The sequence below is a fragment of the Rhincodon typus genome, chromosome 20 (genome assembly GCF_021869965.1).
Source record: "Rhincodon typus isolate 14 chromosome 20, sRhiTyp1.1, whole genome shotgun sequence".
Taxonomy (NCBI): Eukaryota; Metazoa; Chordata; class Chondrichthyes; order Orectolobiformes; family Rhincodontidae; genus Rhincodon; species Rhincodon typus.
The window spans coordinates 1,435,851-1,460,936 of NC_063351.1; the positions used below are offsets into that span (position 1 = coordinate 1,435,851).

At 43.5% G+C, this 25,086-nt stretch overlaps 2 protein-coding genes across 3 annotated transcripts in view; one reads left to right on the plus strand and one right to left on the minus strand.

Moving 5' to 3' along the window:
- LOC109920808 (inorganic pyrophosphatase-like) overlaps positions 1-12,059 on the plus strand; it is a 32,764-nt gene extending 20,705 nt beyond the window's left edge. The window contains exons 9-11 of the mRNA XM_020520875.2: positions 1,988-2,057; positions 4,062-4,101; positions 11,863-12,059. Coding sequence (XP_020376464.2) covers positions 1,988-2,057; positions 4,062-4,101; positions 11,863-11,894 — 142 coding nt within the window. The 3' untranslated portion in view covers positions 11,895-12,059. The remainder of the gene's footprint in view (positions 1-1,987; positions 2,058-4,061; positions 4,102-11,862) is intronic.
- Positions 12,060-19,870: 7,811 nt separating this feature from the next.
- Positions 19,871-25,086, minus strand: part of slc25a16 (solute carrier family 25 member 16) — a 55,542-nt gene continuing 50,326 nt past the window's right edge. For both annotated transcript variants that reach the window (XM_048609094.1, XM_048609095.1), the window contains exons 7-10: positions 24,876-24,942; positions 24,177-24,339; positions 21,509-21,577; positions 19,871-20,579 (exon numbers count right to left, since the gene is read on the minus strand). In XM_048609094.1, coding sequence (XP_048465051.1) covers positions 20,423-20,579; positions 21,509-21,577; positions 24,177-24,339; positions 24,876-24,942 — 456 coding nt within the window. In that variant the 3' untranslated portion in view covers positions 19,871-20,422. The remainder of the gene's footprint in view (positions 20,580-21,508; positions 21,578-24,176; positions 24,340-24,875; positions 24,943-25,086) is intronic.

Sequence of the window (25,086 nt, forward strand, 5' to 3'; positions counted from 1 at the left end):
TCCAAAAGAGGACAGAGGATTACATCTACAACGTTCCCTTCTGTATGTCAGTGACTGTCGGGTCACCTACCATAGGCAGTTCCTGGTGCTGGAGAATTTCCACAAGCAGTGCCTCCACAGGATACTCAGTCATGTGGGGTGGCTCAATGATTAAAACTGGTGTTGTGTGTCTTCTGACTTTGATCACCTCACGGAGCCAGGGACCTGGGTTCAGTTCCACCCTGGTGCATCTGTCTGTGTGGAGTTTGCGCATTCTTCCTGTGTCTGCACAGGTTTTCTCCAGGTGATCCAATTTCCTCTCTGTCCAAAAATATGCAGGTTAGGTAGATTGGCCATGCTAAATTACCTGTGGTGTCCCAGGATGTGCAAGCTAGGTGGATAAGCCATGGGAAATGCAAGGTTACAAGAATAGGGTAGGGGGTTGAGTCTGGGTGGAATGCTATTTAGAAGGTCGGTGGGCCAAATGGCCTGCTTCCACAATACAGGGATTCTATAATTCTAAAACAGGCCAGCATCCTCACCAAAGCTGATTCCTCCAACATCACAACTATGAACATGCAAAATAAGCTCCACTACTCTAGGTACTGCAGCTGCATGCCAAATGTTCAACAGTGCCAGTCACAAGGAGAACAGGAAATGACCTCAGGCATTCCAAAGGTCTCTTTAAAAAGAGGATAACTGACATCAGTGCTTGAGAGGCACTTGCTGCAAACCATGTACTGTGATGGCACCTTATCCAACAATCTATAAACTAGTCAGAAACTGCATAAACTAAGCTCTGGGGAAGAGCCAAAACAGCAGACAACTGTGGGACAGAAGGGCAAAACCCTGGCTAGGCAATGTCTGTCCAAAAACCTATCGCACCAGGGTAGGCCTGCTGAGTCACCTGAAGACATGCAAATGAAACCTGGCAGATGTCATGCTCATTGACGAACGGGCAGCATGGTGGCTCAGTGGTTAGCACGGCTGCCTCACAGCACCACGGACCCTGGTTCGATTCCACCCTCGGGCGACTGTTTGTGTGGAGTTTGCACGTTCTCCATGCATCTGTGTGGGTTTCCTCCAGGTGCTCTGGCTTCCTTCCACAGTCCAAAGATGTGCAGGCTAGTTGGATTGGCCATGCTGAATTGCCCGTAGTGTTCAGGGGTGTGTAGATTAGGTGGGTTATAGGGGAATGGGTCTGGGTGGGATGCTCTGAGGGTCGGTGTGGACTTGTTGGGCCGAAGGGCCTGTTTCCACACTATTGGGATTCTATGATTCAGAGGCTTGGCAAGCAGGGAACAGAGGGGGGGGAAAATGCATCTGGAAGGATGGCAGCAAATTAAAATGATTAAAAGATTAAATGGCAGCAAATGTTGAGCTTGCCAGTGATACTGGAATTCAAAGAAAATAGTTGGGACAATTTAAAGAATCAAAAGATGGGTCTAGTGGGGCTGTAAAGGACAACAGCATTTACATGGGAAGACACCATGTACAGGAAACAGTAAGGGAAGAACCAATTGAAGGGGAGGGAAGGGTCAATGTTTTAAGCAAAGCTGATGAAATTTTACAGTGCAGGATGCAGGCAGGAAGCGGCGCTGGTAATAGTCATCACAAAGATGAGGGAGGAGGTGTGAGTGCGACTGGAAAAGATTGTTCCTCATATCCCACAGAAAGGCAGATAGTTAGAACTCATGGGACACCATGACAGTACCTTTTTTGTTTGGAGGAAGTGTGTAGAGTTAAATGAGGAAACAGCGCCGGAATAGTCTGCAGTCAGCCAGCAATTGTAGAGAGGGGAACAGTTCACGTTCAGATTGTGCTCATCACATTTCCAGTATTATTTAAGTTTGAATTCATGGGTGAATTAAGGAATAGGCCAGAGGCAATATGTTTTCCTATTGATGCATGAATTTCTAAACCCCCTCTCTAATCCATACTATTGTTTTGACCCTTGATCATTTCAGACCTGAGTTTTACTGATATGAGATTTTGCCCCTCTCTTCAGCACAAACACGACGGTGCCTGATAGTCCATTCCGATGCTCTGAAACAGACGCTAAAGCTTTTGTGGATGCAGTAAGTAGCCTAATCATTTGTCTGATTACTGTGGCTTTTGCAGTTTGTAATATATCTTTATTCATTTATGGGATGAGGGTGTTGCTGGCTAAGCAGCATTTATAGCCCATCCCTAATTGCCCAGAAGGCAGTTAAGAGTCAACCACATTTCTGTGGGCGTGGAATCACATGTAGGCCAGACCAGGTAAGAATAGCAGTTTCTGTCCCTAAAGGACATTAGTGAACCAGATGGGTTTTTCCAACAATCATCATTAGACTTTAATTCCAGATATTTATTGAATTCAAATTCCATCATCTGCCATGGCAGGATTTGAACCCAGGTCCCCAGAACGTTGTCTGGGTTTCCGGATTAACAGTCTAGTGATAATACTACTAGGCTGTTGCCTCCCCTGTTTCAAGTCTGTAGGACTAAAGCATGTCTTGTTTCATGCAGTCAGCCATTGCTGTGCTCTTTCCAGTATTTCCTTGTTTGAAGACCAATTTGTAATGTTGAAGAGCTGCAGGAAGCTGTCTGGTGCTTTCGCTCACGGCTCTGAGCCAGATGGTCCTAGATTCAAATAAACAATTTGGAGAGCTCATGGACAATTTTTATCCTTCAGTGGTGTCTGGGTATCATTTAATCTGTCCTGCCATCCACCTCTATCTGACCTTGCCTACTCTTCTTTCACGTTTGCCTTCATACTTACTTAAAACTGGTTTTGATTAAGATAATTGACCTAAAAAATTAACCTTTTGTCTGTTTTTGGAATGTAAACGTCATTAGCAATTTATTGTCCACTCCAACTGTCTCTGAGAATGAGATGCACTAAAACAGGTGCAGCAAGCAATTAGAGGGCTAAACAGTATGTTGACTATTATTTTAAAGGGGATCAAGTACAAGAGGAAAGATGTCTTGCTGTAGTTGTGTAGGACCTTGGAGAGACCTCCCCAGAATATTGTGTAGTTTTGATTTCTTTGTCTATGGGAGGATATACCTCTCATTGAGAGAGTGCAATAGAGGTTCACTAGATTCATACCTGGAATGGTGGGATTGTCTAATAAGTGGAGATGAAAGTGATTTTGTATTCCTTGCGTACCACATCAACAGCATTACCCTTGTTCACCCTCTATAAACACAAAAAAAAGGTCTAGCCAAGTCAGTTAGACATGATTAAACCTTAAACTTGTGCTGGATTTTGTTAATTAGTCAGGATTTGCCCAAGTGACGGTTGATTTTGTCACTAATTATAATTTTTTAAAGCTTTGCCATCACTGATAAACTGTCTGATTTGTAGCTGCTGGGCTAATTATTTTTTAAACAAAGTTGTACCATTTTTAAATTCTGCAGTCCTCTGGCAATACTGCTATTTCCAAGAAAGAATTGAGGATTATGACCAGTCTTGCCACCTTTACTTGCCCTTGAACTTGTGTAGGAAAAATGTCAATGTGTTTAAGGAAGAAACATATGGTCAGTTCAGAGTTCACCACAATGATACCTGGATTGGAGGGATTGTCTTATGAGCAAAGGCAAAATAGTTTGGGATTCTACTCCATGCAGTTTAGGAGAATAAGAGGTGATCTCATTGAGACGTATAGAGTTCTTCAGGCGCTTGACGGTAAGTGTTGAGTGGATGTTTCCCCGCATGAAAGTGTTTAGGACCAGAGGACATTGTCTCAGAATAAAGGGAAATTTAAAACTGAGATGAGGAGGAATTTCTTCTGAGGGTTTACAGTCTTTGGACTGAGACTTAAGGCTGAGAGAGATTCTTGATCAGTAAGGCAATCAAAGGGAAAAGGCAGGCAAATGGACATGAGGAATGTCAAATCAGCAGTGATCCTATGGCGGTGCAGGCTAAAGGGGCCGAATGGCCTACTCTTATTTCTTACTGTCTATGGGGTAGGAATTGGATAATGAGACTCATTAGACAGCGCTATCAAAGTGTCAGAACAAGCGTGATGGATCAAATGGCCTCCTTTGGTCATTCTATGACTTGCATTAGACATTTCTAAACACTGTTTTTCCAGGTACCAGCATATGGAGCAGGTGATTCAGAACCAGTGGATGGTAAGACATTTATTAAGTTGTATTTATACCTCAAAAGGTTGCATGTTATTACACAGTTCTTAGCAAATTCTACTGTTTATAATGGAATCTGCTGCAGAGGTACTGAGCTGGTCAGCACCTGTTGCTCTACTTTCCATTATTTACCACTATGCAGCCTTAGTTCTTGAATTGAGTTGAGAATAACCACCTCACTTGTACATCAGGTGTGCCTTGGACCTGTGAAAACACCTTTTCCCCATTGGAAATATCACTCTTTCTGGGCCAATAGATTTCTATAACATCCCAGACCCTTGTGTCTCTTCCGAACTGACTACTGAAGGGGAATTTTCCCAAGACACTCTTCCTCTTATCTGATGAATCACTTTCTGGAACTCATCCTGGCTGTTAGTCTTTGTCCAGCTGTGCAGGTTATAGACAGGCTATGTTCACTTTGGGACAGGGCAAATGTGTCTCTTTGCCAGTCTCAGATTCACAAATTCCACACTTTCTCCTCTCTCTGCTCCTCTTGAATTCAATCTCTCACTTTGTCCCTCCCATCACTGCTCACTTTCCCATGTCTCTGCGCAAGATATGATCATCAAATTCTCTAGGAGTTGGTGTAGAGGAACTGTTTGGAACCAGAGGCTAGAATTTGAAATTTTCCAAAGGGAAAATACTGGAACCCATTATTAAGGAAGTTGGGCGTAATGGCATTTATAAAATGATTAGACAAAGTTAACATAATGTTCAATAAAAATATTGATAAGTTGGCAAACTTTGAGGATGTAGTGGGGTAGATAGATATGAAAAAGTCAGTGATATATTTGAATGTTCAAAATGCCTCAGGGTGCTACAATACAGATCATTGCAGAAGATGGGTCTAATTAAGATGGATTAATATGTTAGGGTGGATAGCAGATTGGTTAATGAAGAAAGGAGTAGGAGTAAATGGATCGTTTTCACATTCAGGATATATGTGGTGCACTCGGATCAGTTTTAGGGTCTCAACTATTTACAGTCTACCTAATGACTAAGGGAGGGACTAGCTATAATGTACCCAGATTTGCTGCTAATACGTTTCCAGATAATAATTCCAGATTCCCACCACCTGCTGAGTGAAAAAAATTTTTTCCTCAAATCCCTTCTGAATCTCCTGCCCCTTGCCCTAAAACTGTGCCCTTTGTGATTGATGCCTCTATTCACCCTATCCATACCCTTCATAATCTTATACACCACAATCATGTCCTCCCTCAGTCTTCTCTGCTCTAAAGAAAACAGTCCAAGTCTATCCAGTCTCTCCTTGTAGCTCAATTTCTCCATCCCAGGCAACATCCTAGTGAATCTTCTCTGTACCCCCTCTAGTGCTGTCACATCCTTCCTGTAGTGAGATGCCCAGAACTGCGCACAATACTCCAGCTGTGGCCTGACCAATGCTCTGTACAACTCCAACATTATCTCCTTGCTCTTATACTCTGCCACAACTGATGAAAATAAGAGTCGCAAATGCCACCTTAACCATCCTATTCACATCGTCTGCTGACTTCAGGGATCTGTGATTAATTACCGGAATAATTAGAGAATAAAGAATAATTACCTCTTCTAAGCTACCCAGTGTCCTGCCATTCATTAAATACTCCCTCGTCTTGTTTCTTCTTCCATAGTGCATCACCTTGCACTTATCAGGTCAAATACCGTCTGCCCACCTGACCAACCCATCTAATCTTCCTGTAACCCACAACCTTGTCTTCGCTATTAGCAACTCTACCAATCTTGGTGTTGTCTACAAATTTGCTTACCATTACCTCACATTTTTATCTGTATCATTTATGTGTATAACAAACAGTAAGGGTCCCAGTACTGATCCTTGAGGTACACCGCTGGACACCAGCCTCCAGTCACTCAAACAGTTTGCTATCGCTACCCTTTGTGTCCTATTACTAAACCAGTTTCTGGCCCATCTCGCCAAACTTCCCTCAATCAGTCTCCCATGTAGGACCTTGTCCAAAGCTTTGCTAAAATCCATATAAACTACATCAACTGAACTTCCCTCATCCATACACTTGATCTCATTTTCAAACAATTCCAACAAATTTTTTAGGCATGCCTCCCTCTGACAAAGCCATGTTGACTATCCCTAATTAACCCATGCCTTTCTATTCGCTCCTCCAGAATTTTCTCCAATAGTTTCCCCGCTACTGACCTGAGACTCACTGGTTTGTAATTTCCTGGTTCATCTCTATCACCCTTCTTGAAAAGTGGAACCACTTTTGCCCTCCTCCAGTCCTCTGACCTTTTCCCCCATGACCAGAGAGAAATTAGAAATTTGTTTTAGAGCCTCTGCAGTTTCCTGCCTCGCCTCCCACAGCAACCAGGGATGCAGTTCATTCAAGCTAGGGATTTCTCTGTTTTTAAACCCAACAGAGCCCCCAGTACCTCGCCATTTCCAATGTCAAACTGTTCCTCACAGTCCCTTTTCCTGAATTCCATACCTGTGTTCTCTTTTCCAAAGTGAAGGCTGAAGAGAAGTATTTATTCAAAACTGTTCCAATATCTTGCGACTTTACACACAAGTTGCCCCCTTGGTCCCTAATGGGCTTACTCTTTCCCTTGTCAACCTCTTCCCCTTTAGTGTATTTATAAAATATCTAAGGATTCTCCCTAATTCTGTTGGCATGTCCTTTTTCATCTCCCCTTTTTACTCTTTTAATTGCTTTCTTAAGTTCCCTCCTGTACTTCCCATATTCGTCCAGGGCTGCAGCTGAATTGCTCCCTTTGGACTTGCTAAAAGCCCTACTCTTCATCATCCAGTCCTGAATTATCCTAGACATCCAGAGTACTCTGAACTTATTGGTCCTACATTTGCCTCTAAAGTGTGCATGTTGGACCTGTATTCTCCCCAGCTCCTCTTTGAATGCCCTCCAATGCTCCACTGTAGACTTGCCCACAAACGAGCTGTTCCCAGTCAACTGTGGCCAGGCCAGATTCTGCTTTATTTTAATAAAATCTGCCTTCCCCAGTCCAAAGTCATCTTTTGCAAGCCATCCTTTTCCTTGTCCAGAACAAATTTGTACCGTACTTGTTGTGGTTGCTATTGCCTAAATGTTCTCCTACTGTCACCTCAAACACTTGTCTAGCTTCTTTCCTCAGAACCAGATCCAGCACTGTGCTTTCCCTTGTTGGGCCTTCTATGTATTGATACAAAAAATTGCCCTGGATACATTTCAAGAAATCCATCCCCTTCAAACCCTTAACACTATGACTATCCCAATTTATGTTGGGAAAGTTGAAATCCCCTAGTATAATTACCCAATTATTACTCTTAAACATCTCTGAAATGTGTACATGTTTAGGTGGAAAAGAGTGTGCGGGCAGTGAAGTGATATATGGGATATAATGTGAGGAAATATGAGGTAATTCATTTTGGTGGGGATGACAGATAAATATGATTTTAAAAGGCAAATTTCTAAATGTTGATAAGTGACAAATACAGAAAGCTATTCGGAAGTCAAATGTTGCATTGACCTTCTTTTGCAAAGGGGTCGAAATGCAAGTGTGAGGAAGGCTTGCAGCATTTGTCCAGGACATTGCTGGTCACCGCTGCATTTCTGATCTTTGAACCCAAGGAAACAGGGAAATGTGCTGGTCTGGAGGTGAGGTTGAAACTACGTGCTTTCAAGACGCCCCTCCCCAGCATACTTGTAGCAAGTGTCCAAAGTATTGAAAATAAAATGGATGCATTTAGATCCAGACTTACCCCTACCAGAGGTAACTGAGACACTGTTGTGTGCTCTGCTTCGCGGAGACTTGGCCAATTCCGACTGTGCACTACAAGCTGATAGGTTCTCCATACACCACGTAGGTAAGGTGAAGGGTGGTGGGGTATGCTTCCTGATCAATACCACCTGGTGCTCGGATATAGCGACCCTGGCGAGCCACTGCTCCCGGACCTAGAATACCTTGCCGTAAAATGTCGCCCCTACTGCCTACTGTGAGAGTTCACCTCTGCCACCCTGACAGCAGTCTACATACCACCCCATGCAGATGTGAAGAATGCCCTGGATGAAATTTACATCGCCACAAACACACTGGAGATGAAATTCCCCAAGGCCTTATTCATCGTGGTCAGCAACTTCAACCAAGCCAACCTCAAGAGGGATAACAACAAAGTTGCTGGAAAAGCTCAGCAAGTCTGGCAGCGTCTGTGAAGGAAAAAACAGAATTAACGTTTCGGGTCCAGTGACCCTTCCTCAGAACTCAAGAGAGTGCTGCCAGAGTACCACCAACACATCTCCTGCCCCACTAGAGGACCGAACACCCTGGATCACTGCTACACAACCAAAGACACCTACCGCTCCATCCCCCGTTCACGCTTCCGAAAATCAGGCCACAGCACTGTTCCACCTCCCAGCTTACAAGCAAAAGCTGAAACGGGAGAATCCTTCATGCAAAGAAGTACAGTGCTGGTCCGAGGCAGCGGAAGGCAGTCTCCGGGACTGCTTGGAATCAGAGATTTTTTTAAAATTCATTAACAGGATGAGGGCGTCACTGGCTAGACGGCATTTATTATCCAACCCTAATTGCCCAGAGGGCAGTTGAGAGTCAACCACATGGCTGTGGGTCTGGAGTCACATGTAGGCCAGACCAGGTAAGGATAGCAGTTTCCTTCCCTAAAGGACATTAGTGAACCTGATGGGTTTTTCCAACAGTTGACAATGGATTCATGGTCATCGTTCGATTCTTAAATTCCAGATATTTTCTTGAATTCAAATTCCACCATCTGCCAGAAAACATTCTGGAGGAATTTCAAACCCAAGTCCCCAGAATGTTATCTGGGTCTCTGGATTAACAGTCCAGCGATAATACCACTAGGCCGTCACCGCCCCAGAGTGGACCATGTTCAAGTGTTCAGCGGAAAACCTAGATGAACATATCTCCACAGTCATGGACTTCATTAGCAAATGTGTCGAGGACTGCATGCCAAAGAAATCAATTCAAGTGTTCCTCAGCCATTAACCTTGGATGAACTAGGAAGTCCACACCCTACTGAAGATCAGACGTGCAGCATTCAAGTCTGGTGACCCGGGCCAACACAGGAAATCCAGATATGACCTCCGCAGAGCCATCAGGGATGCCAAGAGGCAGTACCGGACCAAGTTAGAGGCCCAAACCTACCGAACAGACTCCTGCTGCCTATGGGAAGGCCTAAACAACATTACAGGATACAGAATGAAGCAGAGAAAGATAGCAGACAGAGATACATTCCTCCCTGACCTGCTCAATGCTTCCTACGCTCGGTTTGAGCAGAATGCCAGCGGTGTGGCGATGCCTGCCCCAACAACCCCGGCCAAACGCATTCTCTCCGTCACCGCTTCAGATGTCAGATCAGTCTTCCTGTGAGTCAACCCAAGTGAAAGCGACGGGCCCGGACGATGTCCCTGGCCAAGCACTCGGATCCTGTGTGGACCAACTGGCTGAGGTATTCACCGACTTCTTCAACCTCTCCCTCCTACAAATCAAAGTCCCCACCTGCTTCAAGAGGACCATCATCATCCCTGTACCTAAAAAAAGCACATGTAGTGTGCCTTAATGACTACCGCCCATTGGCTCTGACTTCCATAATAATGAGGTGTTTCGAGAGGCTGGTCATAGCCCCCATCATCTCCAGTCTCCTAGCCTGCCTTGATCCCCACAGTTTGCCTACCAACATAGCAGGTCCACTGCGGACGCCACATCCCTAGCCCTGCAGTCATCCCTGGAACATTTGGACATCAAAGACACCAACTTGTTGATTACAGCTCCACCTTATCCCCTCCAGGCTGATCTTAAAACTGCATGACCTTGCTGTCGGATCCACCCTCTGAAACTGGATCCTTGGATTTCTGACCCATAGGCCACAATCAGTGAGGAAAGATAACTGCACCTCCTCCACAATAACACTCAACACTGGAGCCCCGTAAGGATGTGTCCTCAGCCCCCTACTGTACTCCCCTTGCACTTATGACCGTGTGGCCAAATTCCGAACGAGCGCCATCTACGAGTTCTCTGATGACACCACCGTAGTGGGATGGATATCTAACAATGATGCGTCTAACTACAGAAGGGGGATAGAGGGCTTGGTGATGTGGTGCAATGAAAACAATCTGTCTCTCATTCAACAAAACTAAAGAACTGATCATCGATTTCAGAAAGAAAGGAGAAGTAACACGCCCCTATCTTCATCAACAGAACTGAGGTTGAGAGGGTGAAGAGCATCAAGTTCCTCAGAGTGATGATAACCGACCACCTGTCCTGGACTTCACACATGGATGCAACAGTCAAGAAGGCACCAAAACGCCTCCTCTTCGTCAGGCGGCTCAGGAAATTTGGCGTTTCCATAAGGTCCCTCACCAACTTCTACAGATACACCATTGAAAGGATACTGTCTGGGTGTATAATGACCTGGTAGGGCAACTACTGTGCCCAGGACCTTAAGAAACTACAGAAGGTGCTGTGCACCGCCCCGACCATTATGAAAACCAACCTTCCATCCATGGACTCCATTTACACGGTTCGCTGCCACGGAAAGGCTTCCAACGTTATCAAAAATGGTAATGATCTCCTACAACCTCTTTCATTAGGCAGAAAGTACAGAAGCCTGAACACGCACAAGCAGGTTCAGGAACAGCTTCTTCCAGGCTATTATCAGACTGATGAATGGACTCTAGCCTCAAGTAACACTGATCTTGCTGACATTGATCTTGCCTAGCGCATACCCTGTGCAATGTAACCTGTATGACTCTGTCCAAGTCTTTTTGATCTATACATCCTTTGCTTACTATGATCTTCCTGTTACCGCTTGTAAACAAAGCTTTTCACTGTATTTCGGTCCATGTGACGGTAAATAATTCAATCAACCGTGTACTTCAGAAACAAGAACAAAAATTGCTGGAGAAAGTCAGCAGGTCTGGCAGCATCTGTGGAGAAAGAAACAGTTAACATTTCAAGTTCAGTGACCCTTCTTCAGAACTCTTAAGATGTACTTCCTTAGATTTGGTGCAACAAAAGTTCACTAGATTTGATTCTGGGGATGAGGCCCTGTGAGGAGAGAATGAGTAGAATGACATATTGACACTAATTGAGAGAATGAGAGCTGAGCTCATTCAGTTACGTATTTTTGGAGAGTTTGACGAGAATAAACACTGAAGAATTTGATTCTCCTTGAGCCCAGAAGTAGATGCCAGAGATTTTAAGGCCTGACTATTTAGCACTGACACGAGAAACTACTTTAAGCGGTTATAAATCTTTGGAATTCTTGACCCACAGAGTTGTGGTTGCTCCATGTTATGTCCATTCAAATTCAACCTGGATCAGATTTCAGGATCCAGGAGATCATGGTAATTTAGGTTGGATTGCTGAGGTGAAAGATCAGCCATCGTCTTGTTAGGAAGATTGACTTTTAGGAGACCAAAGGTCTACACCTACTTGTATTCTCTTGTTCTTGGGCATGCACTCCTGCATCCTTCATACACGCTTCTCCATCCTTCCTACACGCTCCTCCAACAACCCCCGACCCCTCCATCCATGTAGCCTTCTCTAAGCATGCAGTACTGTGGAAATATGGTGCAGAAAATGGCACTGACTGCTCTACAGAAAGCCAGCATAGACTCGATGGGGCAAAGGTGCTTTTTCCATGCTGTGATGACTCTAAATTTAATCCAATGATGTTGAAACGTGGTGGTTGTATTAACGTGGAATGTCCTGAATCGTGCTCTATTGTAATACTGTCTTTCTCTTTCATTGCAGTGGACAAGTGGTGGTATGGCAAGAAAAATTAAATCATGGAGAAGTTTGACGTCTGTAGTAACCCGTATGACTAGTTATATAGAATTCGTAATTGGTATGAAGAGATGAATTTGACTGTACCATAAATATCTATGATCAGTGTACCTTCTACTTCAGATAGGGAAATGTGTTAACTCAATAAAACCTCTCTCGCTCTACTGGTTCTTTTGTTTATGTTGCTGCAGCCCATGCTCCGAGACAGCTGCATGTTTGGTTTTTACGTGTTCGTGAGATATGAGTACCACTGGTGAGGTCAAACCTTTGTCCTCAATGGTGAGCTGCCCTCCTAAACTACTGCAGTCCCTGAGCTGTAAGTACACTCAAGAATCACCCATAGAATCCCTACAGTGTGGGAAGAGACCATTTGGCCCACTGAGTCCACACCGACGCTCTGAAGAGCATCCCAACTAGACCCAGCCACCCACCCTATCTCTGTAACCCTGTATTTGCCATGGTTAATCCACCTAGCCTGCAAATCTTTGAACTGTGGGAGGAAACCCAGGCAAGAGGAGAATGTGCAAAGTTCGTGAGACAGTCACCCAAGGCTAGAATTGAACCCAGGTCCTGGTGCTGAGAGCCACCCTACGATGATGTTAGGGAGTCCCAGTATTTTAACACTGCGACAGTGAAGAAATGGCAATATATTTCCAAGGATGGTGAGTGCCTTGGAGGGGATCTTGGAGATTTTTCCCTCTGCCCATTGATTCCAGTTTTGCTGGGCCTCCTTGATATCAAGGGCTAGGACCTCTGGAATTCAGCTCTTTTGTCCATGTTTGAACCAAGGCTGTAATGAGGTCAAGAGCTGAGTGGCCCTGGCCAAACCCAAACTGAGCAGGTTATTGCTGAGCAGGTGCTGCTTGATAGCAACGTTGATGACACCTTCCATCACTTTACTGATGATTGAGGATAGAGTGATCAGCTGGTAATTGGCCAGATTGGATTGATTTGTCCTGCTTTTTACGTACAGGACATACTTCGGTAATTTTTTGCATTGTTGGGTAGATGTCAGTGTTGTAGCTGTACTAGAAGAGCTTGGCTAGGGGAGTGCCAGGTTCTGGAGCACAAGTCTTCAGTACTATTGCTGGAATGTTGTCAGGGCCCATAGCCTTTGCAGTATCCAGTGTCTCTAACTGTTTTTTGATATCACATGGGGTGAATCAAATTGGCTGAAGACTGGTATCTGTAATGCTGGGGATCACTGGAGGAGACCGAGATGGATCATTCACTCAGCACTTCTGGCTGAAGATTGTTGTGAATACTCCCCACTTGTCTGGATGAGAGCAGGTACAGCAACATTCAAGGAGCTTGACACCATTCAGGATGAAGCAGCTCACTTGATTGGCACTTCTGGCTGAAGGTGACTGCGAATGCTTTAGGCTCATCTTTTGGACTTGTGTGAGAATGGGGATATTTGTGGAGCTGCCTCCTCCAGTGAGTCGTTTAATTGTCCACCACCATTCACGACTGGATGTGGCAGACTGCAAAGTTTAGATCTGATCTATTGGGATTACTTAGCTGTGTCTATCACTTGCTGCTTATGTGTGCAAGTAGGTCCTGTTTGGTGCTTCACTAGGTTGAAACTTCATCTTCAGGTATGTCTGCTGCTGCTCCTGGCATGCTGCCCTCCACTTTCCATTAAACCAGGGTTAATCCCCTGGCTTGATGATAATGGTTGAGTGCGGGATATGCCAAGCCCTAAGGTTGCAGTTTGTGCTGGAGTAGGATTCTGCTGCTGTTGATGGCCCACAGTGCCTCATAGATGTCCAGTCTTAAGTTGCAAGATCTGTTCGAAACCTGGCCCATTTAGAACAGTGATAGTGCCACACAACATGATGGAGGGTATTCTCAATAAGAAGGCAGGATGTTGTCTCCACAAGGACTGTGTGGTGGTCACTCTGACCAATATTGTAATGGACAGGTGCATCTGCAGCCAGCAGATTGGTAAGGATGAGGTCAGTTATGTTTTTCCTTGTTGGTTCCTTCACCACTTGCCGCAGACCCAGTCTAGCAGCTATGTCCCTTAGGATCTGATCGATACCTCGATCGATAGTTATTTGTCAGATAAGAGTAACTAAGGACAAATCATAGGTTACTATGGGATATGCTGGTTGGACCAGTAAAATATTTAAAAAGGGGGTAGCACGGTGGCTCAGGGTTAGCACTGCTGCCTCACAGCACCAGGGACGGGGTTTGATTGCACCCTCAGGCCACTGTCTGTGTGGAGTTTGCACATTCTCCCCGTGTCTGCATGGGTTTCTGTCAGGTACTCCATTTTCCTCCCACAGTCCAAAGATGTACGTTAGGTGGATTGGCCATGCTAAATTGCTCTGTAATGTCTAGGCTGTGTAAGTTAGGTGGACTAGCCAAGGGGAATGTAGGGTTACAGGGAAAGGGCAGGGGGATGGGACTGGGTGGGATGCTGTTTGAAGGGGCGGTGTGGACTTGTTGGGCCGAATGGCCTGTTTCCACACTGTAGGGATTCTATGATTCTAGGTATATAAAGAAACATTGAGCTGACAATTATTTGTTACTACTGCTGCCAAGCCACACACAGTGGTGGACATTGAAATCCCCCAGCTAGAGTATATTTTGCACTCTTGCCACTCTTAGTGCTTCCTCCAAATGTTGTTTGATATCGAGGAGTACTGATTCATCAGCTGAGGGAGGATGGTATGTGGTAACCAGCAGGAAGTTTCCTTGCCAATGGTTAAGCTGAAGCATGAGACTTCATGGTTTGAGAAGTCAATGTTAAGAACTCCCAGGGCAGTTCCCTCCTGACTCCAGTGCTGCCACCTCTGCTGGGTCTGTCCTGCTAGTGGGATAGGACATATCCATGGATGCCAATGGTGGTGTCTGGGATATTGTTTGTAAGGTATGATTCCACAAGTATGGCTATGTCAGGCTGTTGCTTGACTAGTCTGTGAGATAGCACTCCCACTTTTGGCATTAGCCCCCAGATGTTAGTAAGGAGGCCGTTGAAGGGTCAATTGAGCTATTTCTGTCGTATGTCTTTTGTATTGGTCGATGGTGGGGGGGTCTGTCCAGTTTTATTTCTTTCTCGAGACTTTGTAGCGATTGATACAACTGAGTTGCTTGCTAGAGCATTTCAGAGGGTATTTGAGAGTCAACCACATTGTGGTTGGTCTGGAGTTGCACAGAATCCCAACAGTGTTGAAAGAGGCCTTTTGGCCCATCTCTGAAGCACATCTCATTCAGAAACAACCCCCACCCTATCCCTGTAACATGTAAGCCAGACCAGGTGAGGATGGCAGATTACCTTCCCTGAAGACCATTAGTGCACCAGATGGGTTTTTCTGACAATCACAATGGTTTTGTAGTCATCAGTAGATTCTTAATTCTGGATTTTTAAAAAAAATTCAAATTCCACCATCTACCATGATTTGTTCCGAACCGGGGTCCCTAAAACATTAGCCGAGTTTCTGGATTAGAACATAGAACAGTATAGCACAGTACAGGCCCTTCGGCTCACAATGTTGTGCCGAACTTTTACCCCAAACCTAAGGTCTATCTAACCTCCACCCCTACCTTATATTATCATCCATATGCCTATCTAGTAGCCGCTTAAATGCCCCTAATGAGGCCGATTCCACGCCCCGACCACTCTCTGAGTAAAGAACCTACCTCTGACGACTCCCCTATATCTACCTCCACTCACTTTAAAACTATGCCCCTCGAAATAGCTACTTCCAGTCTCTGGCTGTCCACTCTATCTATACCTCTGATCATTTTGTACACCTCTATCAAGTTACCTTTCATCCTTCGTCGTTCTAAAGAGAAAAGCCCTAGCTCTCTCAACCTTTCCTCGCTTGACCTTCGCTCCATTCCAGGCAATATCCTGGTAAATCTCCTCTGCACCTTTTCCAATGATTCCACATTTTTCCTGTAATGAGGCAACCAGAACTGGACACAATACTCCAGATGTGGCTGAACCAGGCTTTTGTATACCTGGAGCATAATTTCACTGCTCTTGAACTCAATCCTTCTATTAATGAAAGCTAACACACCATACGCCTTCTTACCAACTCTATCCACCTGGGTGGCAGCTTTCAGGGAACTGTGAACATGAACCCCAAGATCCCACTGCTCCTCCACACTGCCAAGAATCTTTCCGTTAACCCTGTATTCTGCTTTCAAGTTTGTCCTTCCAAAATGAATCACCTCACACTTTTCAGGGTTAAACTCCATTTGCCACTTCTTAGCCCAGCTCTGCATCCTATCAATTCCCTTTGTAACCCAGAACAGCCCTCTGCACTGTCCACAATGCAACCCACCTTCGTATCGTCTGCGAACTTGCTAATGCACCCTTCCACGCCAAATCATTTACAACAATCACAAATAGAAGAGAACCCAGAACAGATCCTTGTAGTACACCACTCGTAACTGAGCACCATGTTGAATTAATAGTCCAGCAATAATTCCACTAGGCTATTGCCTCCCCTTAATCCATTTTACATCTCCAGCTGGTTCATTCGCTTATTTGTTTATCAATTTCTTATGTTGAATTGTGAAATGCTACATGTTTCAGCTGTATTTTGATAGAATATCATCTTTAATTCCTGTTAACCATATTAGGTCACTGTGAGTTTGGGTGCCTTGGGAATTTCATTTCCAATTACAAGGTAGTTATTTATGTGCAAGTCATTCTTTGACAATCTCATTTTAATAAAAACAAAATGCTCCGCAAGTCTAACAGCCTCACAGAGAGAGAAACAGTTGATGTTTTGGGCAATTACCTTTCATCAGAATTGCACATAACTTCTTATGTATTTTTTCAATCCAACTTTGCAATCTCACCCCTCATACTTTGCTTTTTGTTTTGAGATTTAGCATCTGACTTCACAATCTGTCAAAATTTATATAAAGTACTATCATAATAAGTGCAGTATTCTTTAGCAAAGATTATTAATTCTCTTCTTTGTGAGTTAATTTTTGTCCCAAAATAGCCGTTTCCCTAGTTGCTTCCTGAGTAAACTTATCTAGAAAAATATTGTGCATTCTGCGCACTGTTATTGCAAATTTGGTTTACCTAGTCTATTTAAGGTTAAAGTCCCCCACAATTGCTGTAATACCCTAACTAAACGTGTGTTTGATTTTCTGATTTATACCTGAACTTCACTACAGCTACCATTGATGGGTCTGTGCACCAACATCTACACCCAACTTCTATCTCGTGATTTTCTGAGTTAAGATAGTTTATCTTCCCTATTTTTCCTGGATATCTTCTCATTTCTGGGTTTTAATTCCAAGAAATCCCTGTCAGGGTGCCAGGTCAGACATATAAATAATTAATCACAAGGCTTTAAGCCTGAATTCTGACTTTCCTAATGTGTGGTGCACACCAGGATCAATATGGTGAAACCACAGCAGAGAATTATTGATTAACGGAACGGGACAGTCTTTAAAGAGTGTCAATTGCAAATATTTATCAGTTTGCAACAGTCTACTCCAAACTACTCTCAGTGTCAAAATTTGATCTGAAAACAGAAAAGTTGCTCATTTCAAGGCTGTTCAACCTTCTCTGGACCGTAACGTAAAACCATACAAACCTGCTATAATTGCCAAACCTACACCAAGTGCCTCTTTGTATTTATGGCAAAGGTCTACCTTGTGGTTTCTTTCACCTGCCATCCAGGTCACTATTAAATCAAGGTTTCTGCAACGTGCAGATGGTAGAAATAGCAAAATCTCAGTGTTATGCCTGGACGTATTTTTCTGGCTGGAGGTCCATCAGCATTGGAATGGGACCTCTGCTGTTTGAGATTCATATAAATGGATGAAAACGTAGATGTATGTGTTAGTAAGTTTGCAAATGACACAAAGATTGGGGGAGTTGTGGATAGTGTAGAATGTTGTCAAAAGACACAGCAGGATATAGATCAATTGCAGATATGGGCAGAGAAACGGCAGGTGGGAGTTTAATCTGGATAAGTGTGTGGTCTTTCACCTTTGGAGATCCGATGTTATGGGAAAGTACACAGTTAATGGCAGGATCCTTGATAGCATTGATGTACAGAGGGATCTTGGGGTTCAGTGGCCAAACAAGTAGATAGGATGGTAAGGAAGGCATACGGCATGCTTGCCTTTATTGGTTGGGGAATTGAGTACAAGAGTCATATTACACCTTTATAAGACTTTAGTTAGGCCTCATTCTGGTCGCCACATTACAGGAAGGATATGGAGGCTTTGGAGAAGGAGCAAAACATGTTTACCAGGATGCTGCCTGGATTAGAAGGTATGCACTACAAAGTGAGGCTAGAAAAATTCAGGTTGTTTTCTCTGGAGTGGCAGAGGCTGAGGGGAGACCTGACAGAAGTTTATAAAATTATGAGAGGTACAGATAGGGTTGACATCAGATTCTTTTTCTCAGAATTGGAATGTCTAGTACTAGGGGGCATGCATTTAAAGTGGGAGGGGGAAATTCAAAGGAGATGTGAACATCAAGCTTTTTTTTTTTACAGAGTGGTAGGTGTCTGGAACAAGCTGCCAGGAGTAGTGATGGAAGCAGATACAATTGGAGTGTTTAAGGGCCTTTTAGATAAATGAATATGCAAGGAATAGAGGGATATGGACCAAGGGCAGACAGAAGGGATTAATTTAGTTTGGTGTCATGTTCAGCACAACATCGAGGGCAATAGGGTCTGTTCCTGGGCGGTAGTGTTCTATGTTCTAATCACCAACTTGGCCAGGACCAGGACTAGACCCACAAGAAGGTCCTCCAACTTACCCACATTCAACACCAAAAAAATCAGATGTGTGGGGCTGAAGTGCAACCAAAATCACAATAAAGATTTTTGAAATCACCCCTACCAATATAAATGTAATTCTGTGGACTTCACAGAACCACGAAACAAGCAGTTTGGCTGGGCGACTGTGAACCACTGCAATCTGAGATTCCATGGGAGTACTATGTGCAACCCCCTCCACCCCAGGTCCCTGATAGGGAGTGGGAAAACTCCTGCATAGAGCCCTCCACTGGAGACACCCACCATCTGGCAGTAAAAATGCCATGGCGTGTCCAGGCAGCAGATGGGAGTTCAAATGGATGGTGTGCAGCAGCAGCCCCTTCAAAAAGTTTCCCTATGCCAAGTTGAAAGACACATAGGGCATTCCCGTGAGGTGGGTCAGGTTGTGGGGTGTGAGCTCCTCAGGTTTTAGGAACCTAGGGCCAATGTGAAATTCCATCTCAGCATTGCTGCAACCGAACCTGCTGAGCTGATACAGTCAGCATCGAAAACATCACATGAAACTGAAAGGAGTGGAACAGATGGTGAAGGTGCTCCGAGGAAAAGACGAAGGAGGTGCTAATGGTGGTAAAGAGTAAATTTTCCTCCTCCCACTCAGTCAAAGGTTGTCACTCTCACCTGATCTTCAGAATTCAGCTCTTTTGTCCATGCTTGAACCAAGGCTTTGGTTGTCATGCAGTGATTGGCTCTTGCGGAACCCAAACTGGCCATCACTGAGCAGATTGTTTGCTAAGCAAATGCTGCTTGATAGTACTGCCACCACTTTCCTATTGATTGGGAGTAGACTGATAGGATGGTAATTGGCCAGTTGGATTTGTCCTGCTTTTTGTGGACAATATACAACTGGCATGGACCAGTTGAACAGATGGTCTGTTTGTCAACAGTGCCAGTCCCTGGCAATTCTAATCCTCCAAACAAGTGGACCTAGAGATCTGACAGATGAAGGTCTGCGCATGGCTGTGGGTGGAGCCCTGCACTCAAGGCCTTTGGTACATGTTGGAATGATTTGGATAAAGGGACATCGGAGGTCATGACTGCTGTAGAACACATAGGGTTGGTACGAGAAAGACAAATCTATCAAATGCAATATTTTCCTTTGGAAATTCTGAAGAAATTCCCATCAACATCCAAATCACTAGAAGTTTACTACTGCCATCCAGATGAAAAGGGACTGACCGGAACAATTATTCCCAACACAACTGATCTCAAGTCAGATCTACAAATATTCACAAAAGTTTACTGGAACACCAACTGCTAGAGATTACAAGTTTTACAGTATTTAAAAATGAACTTTCATCAAATATGTGATTGAGTGTGCAAAATAAGCCTCAGATTTGTTATATTTGTGTACATGTAATATTAACAGATCAAGAATAAAATATTCATACATAAAGTATTAGAAAACTGACAGTAGTAACTGTGGGTCCAATTTTTTCAGTCCATATTAGACTCATCTCTCTCCTCAGAGCTGGGGTGCAGGAGCCGAAATTGATTACCTAGCCTAATGAAATGCAAAGGTGGCATAGGATGGCAATAATTTTCACAAACCTGAAACACAGAGAACACTGATGCTGACTTTCAGTCTTAATTGCAAGTAATTACTCAATTAAATAAATAACAGTTTAGTATCCACATTAGAGGACAGCAGTTCCCGCATCAGACCAGAGCAGTCTCCATAGCAGAAATGTTCTTATGGATGACGATCACAAAAATTGCAATCATGAATTTGATAGTCCAGGTAACATCCTGAAATGTCTTCAGTTCAGATGAAGAACTTGTCTCATCAGTTCATAAGTGGTAAATGCCACTGCTTGAGATGGGATACAGCGAATGTAATTGAGGGTGAGTCCCCGGTAGAGGCCTTTCTGTATGCCATGCACCTTATAGACATATTTCAGAGTTTTACACATTGATCTGATGGAGTAAGAGAGATTAAACAGGAAATTATTCCTCGTGAAAACACAATGTTACAAATCATTTAAGTTTTCTTGTTGAAGTAACCAGCTGGTTAAGACTACTGAAGAAACGGTGCACTCATTAATGCACATTAATAATTTTAATCCAACAAATGTCCAGTATCACTGTGTGCCAATCATTGGGTCCCTGTGTGCTGACCCCGGGGAGAGGGTTTGACCTCAGGGTCCCTGTCTGCTGACCCCAGGTAAGAGTCCAGCCCCCTGATTCATGGCATCCTTTCCCCAGGAGGAGGGAGAAAGTGAGAGAGCGTGAGAGAGACACAGCGCGCGAGAGACACAGACAGCGTGAGAGAGAAAGAGACAGCACGAGAGACAGAGAGATAGAGACAGCAAGAGAGAGAAAGCGTGAGCAAGAGAGAGCACGAGAAAATGTCCACTGGATAATAGCCAACATTTAAGGGGAGTGATCATTGAGTAGGATGGCACAGGAATAATAGGGTTACTGTCTGAATCACCTCAGTTTATAAAGTAGAGGAAAGCAGATGAAGTCTCCATGAGGTTATCTAAAGGGAGAATGTATTTAAATAACCATTTCCAGGGTCTTGCACTCACTTCTAGACATTTACTGACACAGATTCCAAATCGGTAAGTACTGGGAGCCTGGTCTAGCCTGTGAGGTTGCACAGATTTAAACTGAATGTTTTGGACATGGTTTCTAGTGACTTATATACTTCACTTGACCCTTTAAGTTGTACACGCTTTTTATTGCAAATCCTTCACTGTTAGTTAAACAGTGTTCTAGTCACAGATTAGAGTTTACATGTAGCAGCTGCTTTATTGTGCAGCAGAGAGGAAGGTTGAGATACTATCATATCACAATCCCATCATTACCAGAAAAATCTTTGTACACCCAAAGGTTGTACTTACACACATTTATCAGCTTCAGTCAGAATGGAGCCTAGCTGCATTCGCCTCCGAGCCACATCTAAAGGGTATCTACAACAAAAACAACATTCAACAGCCTCTCTGAAAATATGTTCCAAGTGATAACTTTAAAAACATCAATGATAAAATCTGTACACCATGAATTTACAATTTCACCTCAGCCTTGCCCACCACCTAAAGCCCATGCCCGCCCACTGACCAAATCTGGGCCAATGTGTCCAGCATTCTCTCCCAATTTAAGAATTGCACCCTTAAGTGAGTGTGATTTCAGCAAAAGTGAACTGATGAGACAGTCAGCAAGGAGTCAATATGGGTTTCCTTCGGGTGCTCCACACTCCAAAGATGTGCACATTAGGTGGATTGGCCATGCTAAATTGTCCCAAGATGTGTAGGTTATGGGAAATGAGGACTTATGGGGATAGGGTAGGGGGTTAGGTCTGGGCGGCATGCTCTTTGGAGAGTAAGTGTCGACTCAATGGGCCAATTGGCCCGCTTCCACACTGCAGGGATTCTACGATTCACTCCAGATTTGTAACAGGTGAATAGTTAGTCGTGTCCAACCAACTGAGTTAATTCTTTGGGAAAGCAACAAAGTTGGTGGGTATGGGAGTGACTATATTATTTATATGGACCTGCAGAAGACAGTGAACTCAAATTCGCATAAGAAACTTAACAGAAATGGGAGCACAATGGAATCAAAGTCAAACTATTGGCTTGAATAGCGAATTGGTTAGGAGATAGGTGAGACAGAGTTGGGATAATGGGTCTGTACTGAACGTGACAAATGGTTTCCACTGGACATCTGTACTGGGGCCATGGCTTTTCATTGAGTCATGCGTTTGCTGATATCAATAAGTTGGTTGGCCCAGCAAGCAAGTTGGATAGGAAGTGAAAACTGTAAAGGAAAACTGACAGATGTGACCAGAGCACATAGAGTTCAATGTGGGAGAGGACAAAATTAATCATTTCAAGCCCAAGGAAGATGTAAAAGTAATATTTCTAATAGGCTGGAAGTTAGAAACTGTGGGTGATCTGAAAGACCTAACTGTGGACGAAGTCAGAAATCACATGACACCAGGTTATAGTCCAACAGGTTATGTAACCTGGTGTTGTGTAATTTCTGACTTTGTCCACCCCAGTCCAACACTGGCACCTCCACATCATAACTGTGAATCAGCAGAGAAATTTAGGGATCAAATTACAGAAGCCAGTGAAAACAAAGAGGCAGGAATGAAAAATAAATGAAACAGGCTCAACAGGGTTAAAATACAAAGGGATAGAAGTATATCACAGCTGCAGAGCTGACTGAATTAGACTAGATTTGTTTTTCCTTGATAATAGGAGATTTAAGGAGCGGCCTAATTGAGATATTTAAGGTAGATCAAAGGTTACAGAGAGGAAACAAATTTCTCTGTTGGGACAGCCCAGACCAATGGGGGTTTCACTTCACAATTAGGCTGCTCAGGAGTGATGTCAGGAAGCACTTCTTCACCCAAGGGACATTGGACATTTGAAAGTTCCTCACAAAAGCTGTTACAAATTTAAAACTGAGATTAAAAAACTTTTGTTAGGCTAGGATATTAAATGTTTTAGAAACAAGGAGGGTAAATGGTGTTAGGATTCAAATCCTCCATGATCTAATTCAATATGAGATACGTGACCATCTGATCATGGGGACCTATTATAGTCTCATCACACAAATCTGTTACAGACAGATCACCTGTCCCAATCTTGGGGAGATGGTAGTGTAGTGATAAAGTCACCAGACTAGTAATCCAGTCACCCAGGCTAACGGTCCAGGAACATTTGGTCAAATCCAACCACAACCAGTGGAATTTAAACGTGATGAATTAAATCTAAAATATAAAGCTAGTCTCCGTAGTGAGCATGAATCTACCATCAAATAAAATCCAAAAGAACTGCGGATTCTGTAAATCAGGAACGAAAACAAAGTTGCTGGAAAAGCTCAGCAGGTCTGGCAGCATCTGTGAAGGACAGAACAGAGTTAACACTTCGCGTCCGGTGACGCATCCTCAGAAGGACAACAGAGCAACTTTGTTTTTGTTCATGAATCTACCATCAATTGTTGTAAAACCCATAAGATTCACTAATGCCCTTTAGGGAAGGAAATCTGCTGTCCTTATCCAATCTGACCTACATGATTATGAAAAGAAACTTGTAGAGGGCATAAAAGACAATAAGGAGAGATCTTATGTAAAAGGAAAGTGGCTGGTTAAGAGTACTATTGATCTACTGAAGGCTGCAACTGGGGATATCGTCAATGACCAAGGCACGCATATGGAGTTAGGCCACACAAAATCAGCCATGATCGCATTGAGTGATAGAACAGGCTAAAGGGGCTGAATGGCCTTCTCCTGTTCCTATGAGAGTCCAAATCTACAGCAATGTGGTTAACTCCGAAACGAAATCATAGCATGCCATTCAGTTTAACGGCAATTAGGGATGGGTAACAAATATTGGACTTATCAGTGAAGCCCACATCCCATGAAAGATTAAAACACAAATGTGGAATTTTGGATGAAGATGATGACAGCAAATATAAGTGATAGATAATTGTCTGCTATGATAACAATGCAGCAGAATAGCCATGACCTTTGTTCTCCTCGCAGTTATGCAGATGAACACTTACGATACTGTTTGAGCAAATGCGCCTGCTATTCCACCACATAGCAAGTTCACGTGGGTTTTTAAAACCAGAACATTTGGATTGTCAGATGAAGGCCTTCCAAGAATACCAGGAGCCTGACTGAGACCAATACTTTTCAAGGTGCCAAAAGTGAAGAACGAAATTCCTGAAATTAATATTTAATAATGTAAAATCTGAAACAAATGATGGATATAGAAAACAGAAACAAAATACATTTCTAACTTATTTTTGATTAAAGCAATGTATGGATCAAGGGGGTTATGAGGAGGCAAGATTACAGCCTATCTTTGAACATGGAGACTGTCCTTTAAGGGTGTCATTTTTACCTGGTGTGGCCTAAATTTTACTCTTGACACAGCAATAAACTGATTTTTAATTCCCTTAGCAAGCCACTCAGCTGCCTTACCACCAAAGACAATTAGGAAGAAGCTCCTCATTAGGATAGTAGATAATAAAAGTTGGCTTATGAGTGATACATCCCACGAGTGAATAAAAATAATCTTCGCAATGAAGTGAAGGATGATCTGCCCATTTAATATCAGAATTGAAAGTGAAAGGATGAGACAGCAGGTTTTAATATACCATTGCCCTCAGTCCTTACAGAAACATTTATTCAATATCACCACAGCTGACAAAAAAGTAGTAACAATAAAAGTGCACGTTCTTTGAACTCTTGAGTACCTGCATAAGGAGCCATGCCAATAATAGTTGGAGTTAGACCTCTGTAAAATCCTTGAAATCCTCCTTCCTTTACAAAAAGAAAAAACAAAATTTGGAACATATACAGACTTTCTTAATCACTTCATATTTAGCCACAACTGTACAACAGACTCCATGAAGACAGTACCTCTTGCAGTAATGGCTTTGTGTGTATCATACTTTCAGCATTTCA